The sequence below is a fragment of the Torulaspora globosa genome, chromosome 8 (assembly GCF_014133895.1).
Source record: "Torulaspora globosa chromosome 8, complete sequence".
NCBI lineage: Eukaryota > Fungi > Ascomycota > Saccharomycetes > Saccharomycetales > Saccharomycetaceae > Torulaspora > Torulaspora globosa.
In genome coordinates, this window is record NC_050734.1 from 544271 (window position 1) to 562443 (window position 18173).

At 45.0% G+C, this 18173-nt stretch overlaps 6 protein-coding genes across 6 annotated transcripts; 2 read left to right on the forward strand and 4 right to left on the reverse strand.

The window, feature by feature from the left end:
- Positions 1-532: 532 nt before the first annotated feature.
- DNF1 (aminophospholipid-translocating P4-type ATPase DNF1) lies at positions 533-5341 on the reverse strand (the record flags this gene model as incomplete). Its single annotated transcript, XM_037285709.1, has 1 exon — positions 533-5341. One exon carries the CDS (start codon positions 5339-5341, stop codon positions 533-535), a length of 4809 nt encoding a protein of 1602 aa, XP_037141605.1.
- Positions 5342-5741: 400 nt separating this feature from the next.
- UBC13 (E2 ubiquitin-conjugating protein UBC13) lies at positions 5742-6301 on the reverse strand (the record flags this gene model as incomplete). The annotated part of the gene is made up of 2 exons (XM_037285710.1): positions 5742-6185; positions 6272-6301. The coding sequence occupies 2 exons, from the start codon at positions 6299-6301 to the stop codon at positions 5742-5744; spliced, it is 474 nt and encodes a 157-aa protein (XP_037141606.1).
- Positions 6302-6678: 377 nt separating this feature from the next.
- Positions 6679-8451, reverse strand: PAB1 (polyadenylate-binding protein; the record flags this gene model as incomplete). Its single annotated transcript, XM_037285711.1, has 1 exon — positions 6679-8451. One exon carries the CDS (start codon positions 8449-8451, stop codon positions 6679-6681), a length of 1773 nt encoding a protein of 590 aa, XP_037141607.1.
- A 494-nt stretch (positions 8452-8945) lies between these two features.
- On the reverse strand, positions 8946-13331 carry CHD1 (chromatin-remodeling ATPase CHD1; the record flags this gene model as incomplete). Its single annotated transcript, XM_037285712.1, has 1 exon — positions 8946-13331. The coding sequence occupies one exon, from the start codon at positions 13329-13331 to the stop codon at positions 8946-8948; it is 4386 nt and encodes a 1461-aa protein (XP_037141608.1).
- Positions 13332-14750: 1419 nt separating this feature from the next.
- RLI1 (Fe-S cluster-binding ribosome biosynthesis protein) lies at positions 14751-16574 on the forward strand (the record flags this gene model as incomplete). Its single annotated transcript, XM_037285713.1, has 1 exon — positions 14751-16574. The coding sequence occupies one exon, from the start codon at positions 14751-14753 to the stop codon at positions 16572-16574; it is 1824 nt and encodes a 607-aa protein (XP_037141609.1).
- A 485-nt stretch (positions 16575-17059) lies between these two features.
- SPT2 (Spt2p) lies at positions 17060-18067 on the forward strand (the record flags this gene model as incomplete). The annotated part of the gene is made up of 1 exon (XM_037285714.1): positions 17060-18067. One exon carries the CDS (start codon positions 17060-17062, stop codon positions 18065-18067), a length of 1008 nt encoding a protein of 335 aa, XP_037141610.1.
- Between the last annotated feature and the right edge of the window lie 106 nt (positions 18068-18173).

Sequence of the window (18173 nt, forward strand, 5' to 3'; positions counted from 1 at the left end):
TCCAATTCAACAAGCAGTTCTGCTTCGCGAGAACCTCGATCAGTATTCCTCGCCGTAATGGCTCAATGCACCAGTAGTTTATGCAACTCTTATTCCCTACGGAAAGACTCAAATACGCTATCAAAAGCAGATATTACTGATTTAAAGACGAACACCGTTCTAAAATCATGCAACTACGGCTTGCTAAGCCTTCAGTAACCGATTTTTCCCGTTTTTCCGCAGCAAACTCAGTTCCTCGAACTCGTGCCAACCCAGAAACTGATCGCTAAGATCTCAGAGGAGCTCTTTGACCTGAGATCTCGATAATTAGATTCTCACAGATCTCAAAAGCCTGCCCAATTTCTCGGTTTCCTGCCTTATAAAGCTGCGTCAGTTGACGAAAAAGCGACAAAATCCGATCAGATGAAAAGAGGGCTGGCAAAGATTCAAGTCATCAAAGACGTAGCGGATTTTATCAGATCACGGCTAAAACATTGATTCGACGGGCAGTGCAGGCCGCTCTGCCGTCCATTGGTGCTGTTCATCATTCTATCTAGTTTACATAATCTTTGCTTGTCCTTCTCATCAACTCCTCTGCGTTTGTAACACCAGGCAAGTCGAGAGAAGTTCTCGCACGATCCAGTGAATATCTTGCATCGAGCTCGTTGGACGCTCTCATTTGCTCCCTGGTGCGGTCCAGTGAGGTTCTGCCCCTGCGCGCGTCGAGGGAAGGTCTCAATGCCGAGTTCATTCTTTTGCTCTGCTCCTCTTGTTCCTGTAAGCGAGGGGAGTGTAGGAGGTTCTGAGTTTCCCGGGGCGAGGACATCCATGGCTCGCCTCTGACAATTTGCCTTGAGGAGCCGTTCTGTGTTTGCAGAATGGTCATTGGGATCTCTTCGGTGAGTACGGTGTCGCGGGAATAGTTTTCGTTCAGCGAGCTTTGAAGTTTACCTCCATCGCCCAGGGTTAGAACCTGGGCACCAAAGGAGCGGTTCTTGGAGATCTTGGGCCTGTTCGGATCTGTCGGATCGTAGCCTGTCGGGTACTGATCAAAATCACCGCGTTTCCACATTTCTCTGACAATTTCGACGTCCTTGGGGTTTATCATTCTGTTGAAGCAGTCCAGTGTGAAGCGAGGTAGCAGACAGAAAAGGACGGCGACGAAGAAGACAGCCCAGAAGGCAGGCGTGTTGTAGATACGGGCACCGGCTTTCCAAATCTCGTTACTTCTCAAAGAACTAGACCAGATACCAGTCCAGCCGAAGACAATAATACATGATAACCCGATGAAAAGCCCCGTAAACCAGTCCCATCTGTATTGGTGAAGCAAGACGTATAGGTTGCATGCGACAACCGCGATTGCCGTCACCATGATACCTAGGTAGTAACGATGCTCGAGTCCATATCCGTTTTGAGTCACATACATCGTCTTGTGGTAAATCAAATAAGGGAAGAAGAAACATATGGTCGACTGATATACACCGTCAAACATATACCACAGGAACTTGGTTTGATTCCATTCGGTTCTCAAAATCCCAACGCGGTACAGCTGAGGGACTATCAAGGATATAGTGTCGTTCACGTCCTGGTCCATGATCCCCAGGAATATGACTGGGAGGGAAGTGAAAGCCAGGTTATAGAACATCAGGTAGGTGTATTCGAACAAATAGGAGCCATCTGAATTGTTGTAGATGCCGTACCAGAATAAAGCTAATGCGAAAATCACATTCTTGTAGAAAAATTGAGGGATCATCTCGGCGAGTCGCTTGTATGACCACCTACCGTGGACCAAAACTAGTCTGGCGAGATACCTGAATTGACCAATAGCATAATCAGAACACATGACTGCTTGACGACCCTCTTCACCAGCAATACCGACACCAACATCCGCAGATTGAATCATTGCAACGTCATTGGAACCGTCACCAATTGCCAATGTCATGACGTCCAGAGATTTCTTCACCAAGTTGACGACTGCCGCCTTTTGGGCCGGTGAAACTCGGCAACAAAGGACAGCTTTACAGTTCTTGCAGAGAAGCAAGAATTGCCGCTTGATCTCATCGCTGCTCAGTGCTAATTTCAATGCGTCACCATCAATAATGACTGCAAAGTTTCCTTTAGGAAAGCCGTGCTCTTTCCGTGCTTCAGCCAGTTCTTCCTCGGAACCGCTCATCCCAAACCTCTCTCTTAGATATTTAAGAATCAAATTCTGCACCACGGAGAAAGGATCATCACCAAATTCTTCAACGTCATTACCGCTGTGTTTAATGACAAGCAGCTCCATTTCATTGTTGAGTAAGTTACAAGAAAACCCAATGTTGATGGCAGTCTCTACCTTGTCACCAGTTAGGACCCATAGTTTAATACCAGCCTCACCTAGTAAAGCGATAGAATCTGGTACACCATCTTGTAAACGATCTTCAATGGCTGTACCACCTAGTAACACAAGTTCACGTTCTATACTGTCAGCAACTTCATCCAGCTGTTGCTCACGGTCACTTAAAGCTGCTGCTGCTATGTCATATCGCTCATTCCATTCGGAGTACTCAGCCCATGATAGTTCTCTTTGAGCGATGCAAAGAGTTCTCAAACCTTCGGTAGCGTATTCTTCAAGATGTAAAGCAGTTTTTTCGAGTAGAGATTCATCGTTAGCATCACTACTGCGCTTCAATCGCGAGTAGATGACGGAATCGGCACCTTTACATATCAAGAGCGCCTTAGGCTTCTCTTCTGCGCTCATAGCTGGAATCTTGACAATGCAGCTCATTCTTTTCCTAGAAGAATTGAACTCTAGAATGTTTAGTATTTCAAATTCTTTTTGGACACCCTGAATCTCTATTATTAGCCCTTTATGAGTTTTCGCGACAAAACTGTAGCCCATATCCCTTGCCGTTCCAACAAGTGCTGCCTCATCCGGAGATTGAGCCTTGAGTTCAAGTCTATTGGGATCGGATTTGTGTGGCTCAACCAAAACAGAATGGCAAAGTGCTAAGGCCAACATAAAATGTTCACAGCAATTCTGCTGCAATTTTCCATTCTGACCTTGCAGGTCACGAACAAATTCCTTCGAGACAAACGTTAAATCGTCTGGGTTAAACTGGGAGTTATTAGCCATAGCTTTCAATTCATTGATAACGACGTCTCGGTCTCTGGCAATTTCTTCTCTTTCACGTTGACCTTCAGCCTCCACATCAACACCTTGCCTCTTTCTTAAACCGGCAAGAGCTTCAGTATAGACGCGACCATAAGAAACACCATTGATGGTTGCTTTCTTGAACTCCATAACATTTTGGGTTAAAGTGCCTGTTTTATCTGAGAAAATGTACTCAATTTGACCCAAGTCATCTGAGATGTTCCAACTCTTTGGTGTACATGGGTAGTCTAGTTTGGCGTTGTAGAGGAGGACATCGCCATATATGAAAGCAGCTTGGGCCGTTTTGATGATCTCAACGGAGATATATAATGAAATGGGAACCAAGGATTGATAAAGAATGAGTGCAACCCAAAAAGAGACAAAACCATTAGTGGCAGGATTGCCTGCAGGCGTGCCGAATTCAAAATAATCTCTCGAGACGTTCTTCTCTCGATAATAGACACCATTAACGACACCGGAAATGAAACATAGCACAAATAACAAACCAAAGTTTATTAGGATAGAAAAGTTAAGATCTCTGGAAATTCTCGATTTTTTCGTTGGGGTGACGCCGGAGTTTATCATTATCTTAGTATCATCACCGGTGAAGACGACCAAACCCATTGCCCATTTTGTATTCCGCAAGGTACAACCACGCAGAAGAGTATTGTTAATAGTCACAGGTTCATTTCTCATCTCGTTGTTATTGGGATCAATCCACTTCAAATTGCCTTGGTAAGAATACAAATTTGCATGAGGACCTTCACTCTCAAGCCAAAACTTTGTTCTTGTAATGTCTCGCGAATTTCTTATCCGGAAACTACATTTCAAAGACTGGCGAACTTTCAAATTTGTTTCACCGTCCAGATTTTTCGTCTCAACATAGCAGGCCCCATCTGCATCTGAGGTTGATAAGAGAACAACGTCAGCCGGAATTTCGTCGTTGTTATGGATACGTATGATATCTCCGACTTTAACATTCTTCCAATAATCTTTCGCGAATCTACAATCGGGTATTGGCGGCATGGTCCTGTCGATTAGATTGACATCATCATCTCGACCAACCAGGTGTCCCATATTATCGTAATCCATTGAAGGGCGGCCGTAGTCACCAGAAGGCCTAGCAAAATCAGCAGACATCCTATAACTTCCTATCGAGTCTAGAGAGTTACGTGGCATGTCACCCATAGAGTTTCTCTTCGCCTGCATTTTGCGCCGTTTCTGCTGCAGCCTCTTACGTTTCCCTTCTTCTGTTAAGTGGCTCTTACAGAATGCAACAAATCGCAAGAGCAATCTAGTATTCGCTTTCTTAAACTTTCTCCACCAGGAAACATTATCCGCAGAGACATTTTGGTTATCGATTCCTTGAAGTATATGGGTTCTTGTGTTATTCACTTGCAAATCCAACACTGTACGCCTTGAGTCTTCGATAGCATCTTTGATGGCGGTGATGGTAACAATGACGATCAACGGTACAGCATTCAAAGCTGGATTCGTCACACCGAAAATTTCAAAAGCACCCAATATGATCATTACCAAGAAATAAATGTTGGCAATGTTACGGAATTGCAGCAAAATGTTCTTCGGCAAGAAGTTCAAGGGCGTATATTTGGTAGTTCTGATCTTGTTACGCGGGTAGTTTATGATTGGTTTACCATCCTCGTCCAGCATATCCTCCGGTAGTGGCAAGTTGTAGTAGAGTGTCCTCAGCTCGCTAGCACGATTTTGCAGACCCTCGTCATCCATCTCTTCCTTCAGAAATTCTTCGAAAGGGTTATGAAAGTTCTTTTTAGCCCATTTAAGCGTCCTTGCCCTACCTACATTTGGTCTCCCCTTCTTGTTTCTTTGCGTCCCCATACGCAGTCTTTTCATCCCGCCGTGATGTTTACGGTCACTTTTATCGCTTGAACTCGGATCATCCAGAGTCACGTCCTCGAACATCGCAGCTGGTCCGCCCATCTTCGGCGTAGCCTTAAAGGAATGCGCATCGTCATCTTCTTCCTCATCAAACGGTCTTGCTGCCTCTTCAAATTCTGGCAATTTATCCTCCTGGAAAGCCACTCCCAATCCCGTAGTCTTCGGATTCTTATGGGTGCCGTGCTTCTTCAGAATAGATCCTTTTCTTCGCGTGTTGGCCTTGCCGTTCTGCTGCTCTTCAAACTCAAACTTATCGTCAAAAGGAGACATTGGAGGCTCATCATTGAACGGGGAATCTGGCAGATTAGACATCTTGAATAAACCTTTGGGATCTTATTTTCTGGTCTCCAGCCTCGTCGCCAATTCTAAGTTCCACGACAGAGTGGACCGAATGAAAAAAGCCGTCACTAAAGAGCGTCAATTTTCGTTGGTCAGATCTCAGCCAGTCGAGGATGTTGTGAAATACACACTCCAGAGGTAGGTAGCCTGCTTTTCCGCTCGATCTACTTAGTTAATCATATTATGTTGGCATTAAGTTCCGGGTTAAGTAGCGCGCGTTGTTAATTTACTGCGCATAGCTGCTCGTTCCGGACGACCATATTAAGCAAGACCAGACTCTCTTCTCATGAAGCTTCTAATGCTATACTGTTGCCATCTAACCTATATAGGCTTTACGGCGGCGACGTGCAGTTCTGATGGGTCACCGACGGTTTCAACTGCCGTCACTGCTGTCTTTCTTCTTGGCATAAAGCTCAGTCCATTCGCGGGCTTTCCGAATGGCACCTTCCTCGTCCTTGATCCAATCCTCCGCGACGTCGTTAGCTAGTGGGTCGTTTGGATTGGGACTGGCCAGTAGTGCTTGGATCGATAGCAGCACTGTCCTTATCTGCAACGCGGGAGACCAATTGGTTTTCAAGACGTCCAGACAAATCCGGCCCAGCTTGTCAATGTTAGGATGGTATATCTTGGTTAGGAAGCGAACTTTCGGAGCTTCCATTGGATAGTCGTCTGGGAGAAACAGCTCTAGTTTAAAGACGCCGTGCTCGTAGGGGGATTGTTGGGGTCCCTCGATGGTGACCTCGAAGTATCTCAGATTGTCTTCATGTGGCTCAGCAGTGATCCCGGGCACAGGGTCGCTAACAAGCCTTTCTGTTTCCTAAACATCAGAATCATTGTGTCTGTTAGTACTCCACTTTCTCAGTCGCAAACAGGGCAAACTCTCCAATGGGAAGGCCAACATACCTTGATAATCCTCTTGGGTAGTGAAGCCATAAGTACAGCACTGACTGATGGTCTCACAGGCTGTACAACGCTGGGCATAGTAGGGGACTTCGCTTACTGATTTGGCAGAAGTACCTTGTTAGTTCTAATCCGGGTAACGGATGAGCTGAAAGATAATACCGATGAGCTGGCTCAATAGATATGATTTACGCTGAAGCTAGCAGTGATTTACGGTCGAGAAAGCCTTCAGAAACCAAATAATAGATATTACAGCGAGACGATGTAAAATAAAGACAAAAGATAGTGAGTTTGTTAGTGATGGAAGCAATGAACCATCCGATTAAATCTCCATACTGACTTAATAAAAAATTGAGGCAGAACCGGGTACAGGAAACCAGGGAGAGGCGAGTCAATTAGCTGAGGTCAGCTTAGTTTTGTTGTTGTTGTTGTTGTTGCTGTTGTTGTTCTTGCTCTTGCTTGAAGGATTCGTAAGCAGCAAAAGCTTCTTTGAAATGTTGATCGAACAATTCGTCGCTCTCCAACAATGGAACAACTTCTTGAGATGGCAAGTCAAGGATCATACCAGTGATCTTACCGGCAGCTTCCTCATCGGAAGTCTTCGCAAAGACTTTCTTGTATAGTTGTTCACCCAGGACTTGTCTTTGCTTTTGCTGGTAGAACTGGTTGGCACCAGCACCGTTTCTCATGAAGTTACCTTGTTGTGGGGCACCTTGTGGAGGAACGCCGTAGACTGGACCGTTTCTGAATTGTTGAGGTGGGACACCGTTCTTTGGCATACCGCCCATAGCGGCCATTTGCTGTGGGTTAGGAGCGTTGAATGGCATACCTCTTGGAGGCATAACACCGTAGAACATAGGTGGCATGAATTGGCCACGCATACCAGCGGCTGCCGCAGCTGCAGCTGCGGTGACCTGTTGGTATCTCATCTGGTTTCTGGCCTGAATTTGTTGGGCCAATTGAGAGCGTCTAACATCCTTTCTCTGAGCGATGGCCACGTACAATGGTTTGCCAGCGACAATTTGCTGGTTTTTTTCGGTGATTGCCTTAGTGGCTTCCTCTGGAGTTGAGAAACAAACGAAACCAAATCCCTTGGACTTACCGTTGTCGGTTCTCATAACCTTAGCGGAGGTGATAGTACCGTATGGAGCAAATTCTTCTTCCAACTTTTGGTCGTCGATGCTGTCGTCCAAGTTCTTAACAAACAAGTTGACGCCTTGGTACTTTTCCAATTTCTCCATTCTGAAGGCTTCGTACTGCTTCTTCAACTCCTGCAAACGTTCATGCTTCTTTTGAGCACGTCCGACATGTAGAGTGTAACCCTTGAACTCAGTTTCGTTCAATTCCTCGACTGCCTTTGCGGCATCCGCATGGCTCTCGTAGTTGACAAACCCAAAACCTCTCAATTTACCCTCGTTATCCTTCTCCAAATGAGCGGAAGTGATTGGACCAACCTTGGAGAAAAACTCTTCGAATTCCTCCATGGTTGTCTCAGGGTTAATGTTCTTAACGTAAACGTTGGTGAAGTTGGCCTTTGCCTCCTCCATCTTGGATTGACGGTCTTTTCTAGAGACATGTTGAGCGACGTAAACCTCTTGGCCGTTCAACAACATACCGTTGATAGCGTCAATGGCCTCCTTTGCAGCCTCCTCGTCCTCAAAGTGGACAAAACCAAAGCCCTTGGAGTTGCCGGCCTCGTCAGTGGCAATCTTGCATGATAAGATGTTACCAAACACAGAGAAAGTGTCGTGAAGAGCCTTGTTGTCGATATCTGGATGCAAGTTCTTGATGAAAATGTTACCAGAGCCCTTCTTTCTCATCGATGGGTCACGCTGCGACCACATAATACGACATGGAACACCTTTGATTGGAGCGTAGTTTAATTTTTCAATCGCAGCCTTACCAGCTTCGTGATCATTGAAGTTCACATAAGCGTAACCCAAGGAAGTCTTGGTGATGGCATCACGGCACACACGAATGGAAGAAACAGAACCGATTGGAGAGAAGATATCATACAATAGAGCTTCGGAGACTGATGGATCTAGCTCACCAACATACAAAGATGCTGAAGAGGTTTCAACCTTGGAAGTCTCGGACTCAGAGGCACTTGGAGCAGTTTGTTGATCATCCTGGATGTTCAATTTTTCCAATTGCTGGACCGTCTTATCAGTGATATCAGCCATTCTACTGTGGTTTTTTTTTTAATTTTTGGAACAGTATTTGAAAGTAATACGACTAGTATTTTTTTTTGAAAGGTTTTTTATTAATTAGAAGCCAATAGTATTGATATGTTAACCAAAAGCTCTGCTCTAATCTGCCCTTCTTACTTCAAAACGGTATAATAAACGTGAAAAGTTCGTCCTGTTTCTCGATCGATTATGAAATAAACCCAAAACTACAAAATCTCTATAGAACCTCCAAACAAGAATTAATTCATCTTAGAATTAAACAGACGAGACGAGAAAGGTAAGAAAGAGAGGCCAAGTGGACCAAACTACAGTGAACTTTGCGTTACTGAGCATCGCATCGCATTGGAAAAGTTTAAGAAAAATTTTTCACCACCGCGATGACGCTGAAAAGAAACGGCAATATGGTCGTTTTATACGTTGTGTTACATGCCTAAGATAAAGCGTCAGTATTAGAGTATGATGGCAGTAATATGGTGGTCTGGAGAGCCTTATGTGTTGATTGAGCCCGTAATCTTGTCGTACATTGCCATGAGTTTTGCACTCTTGACCTGAGCAGGCCAAAAATTCGCGGTGTATGACCATAGATGTTTCTTGAACTTTGCAGCGTCTGTCTTGCGGGAGGAGCTCTTTTGCTTCTCGATGTGGTCGCCGATGGCAGTGAGCTCAGTCTTCAGTATACGAGCCCACTCCTTACGGTCCAGACCCTTGCCTCCGCGCCTGAGTCTCTTCAGCGAGGCGCGCATGTCACCCATGCTGTGCATGCACTCTTCGTCGTCCATGCTGTCGTACTCCTTTTCATGCTTGTTGGAGGTCGGACTGGACGGAGGCCTTGCGATGTGAGGTGGTTTCGAGGCTTGTGGCGGTGGTCTGCCATTGGTCATGGCTGCAGGACCCTTGGGGAGCGGTTTCATTCGTCTCGCAGATGTGCTGGAGCTCGTCTCCGACTTGGTCGGATCTGGAGATCCGGCCTTGCTGGTCGTGGCAGGGTTCTTTCTTTGTTTTTTCTTGGCAGGTCCTGTAGGCAGTCTTTCAGAGCTAGAATCAACCGTTGGGGTGTTGGCTCCGCTGGGGCTGTGTGCTGCTGGTGTTGAGCCGTTGATTTCTTCTCTTAAGACAGAGATTAGATAGTCGACTCTCCGCCCAAGGTGAATGGCACCGGGTACTTTCTTTGACGATCCTGCGATTCCTTTGCCACGTTTCTCTGATACATTTTCTCCTGCAGGAGATTCCTCTGCTTTTTTGCCCTTATTGGAACTCACCGCCTGAGGCTCATTGAGGAATATCTTATTTGTCAACCCGAGGAATGGATCATCTCTTATCTGTGCCCAAGAACCGTATCCGTACTTGTAGATCCCTACCATCAGCTTGTCGTCGTTGTCCTTAGTCCAGTCGCAGTTCCAATTTTGCACGGCTTTTAGCGGCCTGTTGAACTGGAACTTGGATGGATCATCTTTGAAATTCTCGTTGATGTAAGTTTTCAGCAGTGTTAAATCCTCAATTCTGTTAAGTAGCGATTCCGCGTTCAAGTTCTTCACATTTTCGTACTCGAAAAGAACGGCTCGCTTCTCCTTTCTCTTCGCCGCCAGCTTTGTCAATGGGTTTTCTTTGGGCTGATCGTTGGCTTTGATTGATCCGTTTTTCAGCTTGGCTTTGTAAGCCTGAGCTTCTTTCTCCAATGACTCGAAGATTTGATTCCTCTTGGTTTCTTCCTTCTGTAAGTGTTCCTTAGCACTGGCTATTAGATCTGCATAAACCTCTTCATATCTCTCGATGGATTTCAATGGTAAGGAGCCGTCGGCAATCATGGTCTCAAATTGATCAGTCAGAACACCATACTTCAGAATGGCCTTGTATAAGGCCCGAATTTCCCGCTCGTCAATCAGATCCAAATTGTTTGCCTTCGCGCGCTTCCGAGAGGATTTCGTATCCTCATCGTCGTCTGAATATCGACTTTCTCCATCGCCATTCACGCTGTCTTTGATTTTTTTCAGAGCATTGCTTCGCCTGTTCATCAACTGCAATTGCTCTTGGACATACTCCTCATCCTTCCTCTTTTGGTCTTCATCTTGTAGCTTCTTCAGTTCTTCTTCCGGTATAATATCATCCCAGTCCACATCAGCCTTGTAATCGGTAACTTCGAATTGCTTGAGGAACTCTTCACCACCGAGGTGAGACTTTCCAAGCTCTGGTGTAGTTATATGATCTTCCGCATGGTTTAGCACGTCATCTAAGTTCAAGTCCTCAAGCTTTTTCTGGTTGTCACGAGCAGCAAACATATTCCCAGCACCAAACTTAAGAATTTCTGAGAGCTCACCAGCCGAAGGTTCATTCTTCTTTGTATATTTCTTACCGTCTGTAACACCTAGAGATATGATGGCGTATTCAAGAATCATCTTTTTACGGGCTCTCTCTAGCACTTCTTCCTCAACTGTATCCTTGGAGACTAATCGATAGACCATCACATGGTTTTTTTGACCAATACGATGGGCTCTGGCCATAGCCTGTAGATCTGCTTGTGGATTCCAATCAGAGTCGAAGATGATAACTGTGTCAGCCGTCATAAGATTAATACCCAGACCACCTGCTCTGGTCGATAGCAAAAACACGAAATCATTTGAATCTGGCGCATTGAAATGATCAATGGAAATTCTTCTTTGTGTAGAGGGGACAGTACCATCCAACCGTTGAAAATTAAGACCTTTTATTTGCAGGTAGTCACCCAAAATATCCAGGATTCGCACCATCTGTGAGAAAATTAATACACGGTGGCCATCTTTTTTTAACCTTGTAAGTAGCTGGTCGAGTAAAACCATCTTACCTGAAGACATTATTAAACCTCTCAATATATTCCCGCGAGACCTGCTTCCATCACCAAACTTCTCCAAGACCCTCTCCTCAGCGTTGTCGAATAGGTATGGGTGGTTAGAAGCTTTCTTCAGCTCACTCATAACATTCAGTAAAGAAAAGTGACCACCTTTGGCTCCTGCAGCTAAGGCGCTGTAGTTTTTGGTTAAGATGTTTTTATAGTACTCCGTCTGCACGTCTGAAAGTTCGACACGTAATATTCTTTCGGTTTTACCGGGCAGCGATGTCTCCACGTCTTTCTTAAGTCGTCTTAAAATGAATGGCTGCAATCTCTCATGGAGATTACGAATATATTCTTCTTGCTCATCATCCTGATTCTCAAAATCAATTTCTTGATCAATGGTGAACCTACCAGGCATTAAGAAATTGACCAGAGCTGCTAATTCCTTGATATTGTTTTGAAGAGGTGTACCTGTAATCAAGAGTCTATTCGACACTTTCAGGCTGTTTAGAGACTCATAAAGAGAAGATTCAGCGTTCTTCAACCTGTGAGCCTCGTCGACAGCCAAAAACTGCCACTTAATGCTGCTTAACTCACTGCGATCTTTCAAAATATACTCATAAGTGGTCATCAAAACGTTAAACTTAGTATTCTTCTTTCCCTTAGCCTGGGGATTGGTATAAAACTCATATTCTCTGATAGTTTCCCTTGACTTCTGATTTCCCATGTAGCAAATACAATCGAGATCTGGTGCCCATTTTTCGAAAGTTTCTTGCCAAGCAGGCATTGTTGATAATGGTACGACTATGAGATGCGGGCCATTTTGCCGACGTGCGTATACCAGCCAACTTATGAATGCAACAGTTTGAACTGTTTTTCCTAGGCCCATTTCATCTGCTAGAATTCCGTTATCGTTCTTAGACCACAAGAAAGCCATCCAATTGATACCAGTCAATTGAAAATCTCTTAGTTCTCCGCCCTTGATAAATGGTGGTTGCGTACTCAGCTTCTCAAATCTAGGCCTTTGGGAAGTATAACTGCTAGAGTACTGAGGCAATATCTTTGAGTTTGCCCTACCTTGGTAATGTTTAACCTGCTCCGGCGCCAGCTCAGCGATCTCGGTTGCTTTCTCCCAGGTGGCTTCATCGTAGTTCAGCCGCCTCCATTTGACCAAGTACTGTAATTGCGAAGAGCCATCCTCCAGCGTCACCCGTGAACTATCTATAATTCTCTCCGGCTGCTGAAATTCCTTAAACTCGTCTAGCTTTCTTTCGCGATCCATGTCCATAACCTCAAGATCCTCTGCTGTTACATAAGGATCCAACCGTATTTGCAAGTCCTCGATGATAAATTGCTTGCAATAGTTATCAACCCTTTTGGTCCCCCGAACATTGCTGAGCGACTCGTACGATTCCCAAGTGTTATGCAGATGAGATTGATCACTCCACTTGATTAAAAACTCGAATTTCTCCCTACAGTCATCAAGTGACGGAACGCTTTTCAGTACTGCCTCGTTCGTGCCTTCTTTGAGCCTATGCGTAACTACAAAATCTACCCCATGATCCTCCTCTGGTTGCGGTGTGGCAGAGTATTCGTACTCGTATTCCTCTGCATCTTCAGCTCCTGATTCCAAGTCTTCCTCATCTTCAGCCGGCGACTCCAGAAGATCATCATCTGAGTAATCCACGTTATAGTTGATATTCTTGTTGTTACGAGAAGAAAACCGCGTGGGTATCTTTTCCTCCTTTTGCTTCGTCTTCTTTACGAATGGCAGCCGTTTCCTATCTCTTGCGACTTTACCCTTGACCGGAGAACCATGGAAGTCGCTATCTCCTTCATCGGCGGTAAACTCATCCTCATCCTCATCTTCTTCTATTTCGTCTATTTCAGCATCCTCGTCGTATGCTTTCCTCCTCCTTCTACTTGAGCTCACAACGTCCTCATCTGAATCTGAGTCATTGGAATAATAGCTCGCTTGGTTCTGCGCAGTTGATCTATGTGAACGCCTAAGCCCATATAATTCAGGGTTTTCCATAACTTCGTCGGAAAACGCCTTGGAAGAGGTCATCTTTAATACAAAACAAACTTACTCTTTAGACGATGATACTTCCGATGCAGTGATAATGGGATTCCCGGCGGCTAGAAGGCTGATATTGAAACCGTGTTGACAATTTTTCTTGATGGTAACTTCAACGCCTATGAATCGTGCACTTCAGATGCCCAAGCAACCAACGGAGCTGCGGAAGAGCGTAAATCGTAGCAAGAAGGCGAGTCGCGTTCGCACTGTGACTCCAAAATGGTTGTACTTGATAACTACCGATGACCTCGATAATTAACGGTTCTGGCTGTGAGTATTTTAACCAAGAAAGTGTCGAGACTGTCTGGGGCGGGACAATGAGGAAAAAAACAAGAGAGGAGGGTAACTACTAAGTTAATTCAGACGACGAATAGCAGACCATATCAACCAGCATGAACTCATACTGGAGGTGATATTGATTCTTGACATCGATTTGAAATACCATAACAAAGTTTGGTCGCCGGACTGCGGTTGGTGCAATTTTTCTTAGTTGTTCAAGGCCCTCAATGTCGCATTGCTCGTTGCAGTCCTTGAATTATCACTTTGGGATGCGCCAGTCAACACAATTAAAGTTCCTAAAGTGCGAAGAAACCATAGATGGACCAACAGACAGCCAAGGAGCAATTCGATTTCAGTTGTGCTTCGCGACAACCATAACGGAACACCAAACCAGCTTCCAACGCAATTTGTGTCTATCTGAGTTATTGCAGCGATAGGCTGGAAAAATGGACGCAATCTCGCACGGTTCAAGCATTGGGGTACCGGTCGTGAAACGGTGACAGAAATCTGGCCACCTTTGTCATTCGCATAATGACAAGCACTGGTAGAGTTTGGAATCACCAAACACAGCTCGAACGCACTAATTGACGGTTTCCAAAACGCTGCACATATCCCAATAGCAAACACATGTTTGCTCTTCTTGAGGGGAACGCGCCGCCCAGCCTGCCACAGGCGCGCTTATTAGTATTGGAAAAGTCAGAGTCTGAAAGATGAAACTGGAATACCGAACGCCTCCGAAATGACGAACAAGCCACCAGAACAGCTCCTTAGAAGGCACACAACTAATAATTCAAGCCTCAATGACTGCACACAATGCCAGCTAACATCGTTCCACTCAAATCGCACCCATCAGGCCGCTCACGATTTCACTGCTGCACTCCCTATTTTTCCACCAAGTGGCGGCAAGAGGGAAAGAAATTTTGCTGGCTGCCGCGAGAAAGGCGGCCTTTATATAGTAGCTTCCTCTGTTACCCGTCCTTTGATTTCATAATAGACTGAAAAATTTTGCTCAGCTCATCAATTCTCTAATAACTTGCATCTAGCGTACAGTCTGCTCGAGAAGTTGGAAGTCTAGAAGCTCTCTTTAGACCTGGATTTTGTTCCTGTGGAGACTGAGAGAAGCAGTTGAAGATGAGTGATAAAAACACACGTCTCGCCGTTGTTAACGCGGACAAATGTAAGCCTAAGAAGTGTCGTCAGGAATGTAAGCGTTCATGTCCTGTTGTTAAGACTGGTAAACTATGTATTGAGGTGACGCCAACTTCGAAAATTGCCTTTATCTCTGAAGTCCTGTGTATCGGTTGTGGTATCTGTGTCAAGGCATGTCCATTTGATGCTATCACTATTATTAACTTACCCACCAATCTAAACTCTCATGTGACACATCGTTACTCGGCTAATAGTTTCAAGCTGCACAGACTGCCTACTCCTAGACCTGGTCAAGTGCTGGGTTTAGTCGGTACTAACGGTATTGGTAAGTCTACCGCTCTTAAGATTCTTGCCGGTAAGCAAAAGCCCAACTTGGGTCGCTTCGACGATCCACCTGAGTGGCAGGAGATTATCAAATATTTCCGTGGGTCGGAATTGCAGAATTACTTCACTAAGATGCTGGAAGATAATATCAAGGCTGTCATCAAACCACAATACGTCGATAACATTCCCCGTGCCATCAAGGGTCCAATTCAAAAGGTTGGCGAGATACTGAAATTAAGAATGGAGAAGCCACAGGACCTCGTGGATTACTACATTAAGGTTCTGGATCTGCAGAATGTGATGAACAGAGAGATCGCCAATTTGTCTGGTGGTGAGTTGCAGAGATTTGCAATTGCGATGTCCTGTATTCAAGATGCAGATGTCTACATGTTCGATGAACCGTCGTCCTATTTGGATGTCAAGCAACGTTTGCACGCGGCACAGATCATCAGATCCTTGTTGGATCCTACGAAATACGTGATTTCTGTCGAACATGATTTATCCGTGCTGGATTATCTCTCGGACTTTGTTTGTATTCTTTATGGTGTCCCATCCGCTTACGGTGTTGTCACTCTTCCAACCTCTGTCAGAGAAGGTATCAACATTTTCCTTGATGGTCATATTCCAGCTGAGAATTTGAGATTCAGAACCGAGGCACTGCAATTCAGGATGTCAGACGCCAACGATGACTTAAGGGACGATTCTACCAGAGAGTTTTCTTACCCAGCTATGAAACGTACTCAAGGTGATTTCGTCTTGAATGTCGAGAAAGGTGAGTTCTCCGATTCCGAAATCCTTGTCATGATGGGTGAAAACGGTACTGGTAAGACCACCCTGATCAAATTGTTGGCTGGTGTTATTGCCGCTGACGATGGTCAAAAGGTTCCCAAGTTGAACGTGTCTATGAAACCACAGAAGATCGCTCCTAAATTCCCTGGTACCGTTAGACAATTGTTCTTCAAGAAGATAAGAGGTCAGTTCCTCAACCCACAATTTCAAACAGATGTTGTTAAACCTCTGAGGATCGACGACATCATCGATCAAGAGGTTCAGCATTTGTCTGGTGGTGAATTGCAAAGGCTTGCTATTGTCCTGTCTTTGGGTGTCCCTGCTGATATCTACCTAATTGACGAGCCTTCCGCGTACCTGGATTCTGAGCAGCGTATCATATGTTCCAAGGTTATCAGAAGATTCATTTTACACAACAAGAAGACCGCCTTCATTGTCGAGCATGATTTCATCATGGCAACTTATCTGGCCGACAAGGTCATCGTGTTCGATGGTGTTCCTTCCAAGGATGCTCATTCTGGCAGTCCAGAGCCTCTACTAACTGGATGCAACAGATTTTTGAAGAACTTAAATGTTACCTTCAGAAGAGATCCACAGTCTTTCAGACCAAGAATCAACAAATTGGACTCCCAATTGGACAAGGAACAGAAGGCTTCAGGAAACTTTTTCTTCTTGGACAGCGCCAGTGTTTAATGCACTTTTCTAGCCTGGCATAACTTATTTATAAAGGCATGGTTTTCCCATGCAGCGATATTGCTCACTCCTGTACTGTATTTGCATTTCGTTTCTACGAATGATACCATTAGATAAACTGTCACAGCACCACGCGGCAATTGACTTCAAGTTTCTTCACGCCAATAAACGGCAGCTACTGGCCATGTTGCGATGTCAGATTAACAACTTTAAGAAGCGGAATAGCTAGGCTTGAGATGAGTCTACGTTACATCTAGAAGATACAAACGCCCGAACTATGGGCTAAAGAGAGATTTAATGGGATGAAGAGAGATTTTAATCTCATTGTCTTCGGCTCTATATATACTAAGAACGTTCGTGAAAAACGATTTACCAACCAACTCTTTAAGATTTTGATGTACGGTACTGTTAATCCTCTAAAAGTAGGTCTTTATAAGGCAAGCTGAAGGGACATAGCTGTAGAAGTCGTAGCCTGCGGCCAAGAGATGAGCTTTTTATCGAAGATCTCCAATTTAAGGAAATCATTACCAGCGACAGCTCCGAAAGAGAAACCAAAAACAGACAGAAAGGTAGAAAATGATGAATATTCGATATTACCCAAGAATTATATCAGAGAAGAGGACCCAGCTGTGAAAAGACTTAAAGAATTGAGGCGACAGGAGCTTTTAAAAAGTGGTGAGTTGTCAAAAAAAGCGAGAAGCCAGAGCAAATCCAATGTTCACAGGAAGAAGACGGAAACCGACGACGGATATTCTGCAGGCACCAGATTCAAGAAAAAGATAGGCGCGTCCGCAGCTGCACCCGGGGTACCCTCGATGCCAAGAACATCCGAGCCGATCAAGAAGCTCAGCTTCGAGGAGTTGATGCAACAAGCGGAAAATAATGCACAGAAGACAGGAAGCGATGAGGGAAAGTCGCAGTCGGAGGTCACTGCAGATCAGAAAGCCAAAGGACAACTTCCTTCTCGAAATTACGATAAAAAAATTAGTTTCAAGAAAAGGATTGACGGGAACAGCAGGCCCGCGACGTCTTCAAGACCACAGAGGCGAGGCACGGAGCCACAGAAAAAGCAACCTGAGGCGGTCAGGGTTCGAGCAGTCGGTGCAGGACTTGCCCAGCCCAACGAGAAGATTAGACGACAACTGGAGCAAAGAAAGCGACAATCGAGGCAACAAAGAAAGGAGATAGAATATGAGAGCGACTTGGATGACTTCATTGAGGATGATACAAGCGAGACGTACGGCAGGGGATCATCCCGAGACGAGGGTCAATATGACCGTGATGAAATATGGGCGTTGTTTAATAGGGGTAAGAGGCGTTCTGACTTGATGTTTGATGATTATGAAGACGACGATATGGAGGCAAATGAAATGGAGATCCTCGAAGAGGAAGAAAAGGCAGGTATGATGGCAAGATTAGAGGATAAACGAGAGGAGGAGTGGCTGAAGAAACATGAGCAGGAGAAAAAGCGTCGCAAACGAATGAAAGGTTGAAGAAGCTCATTCAAGCTAGGCTAGTAGAGGTACCAACCAACAGTTGTGTCATCCTGCTGTCCAGCCTATAGAGTCATGTTCAGGTGCGTCGAAATTTCTTTGACCG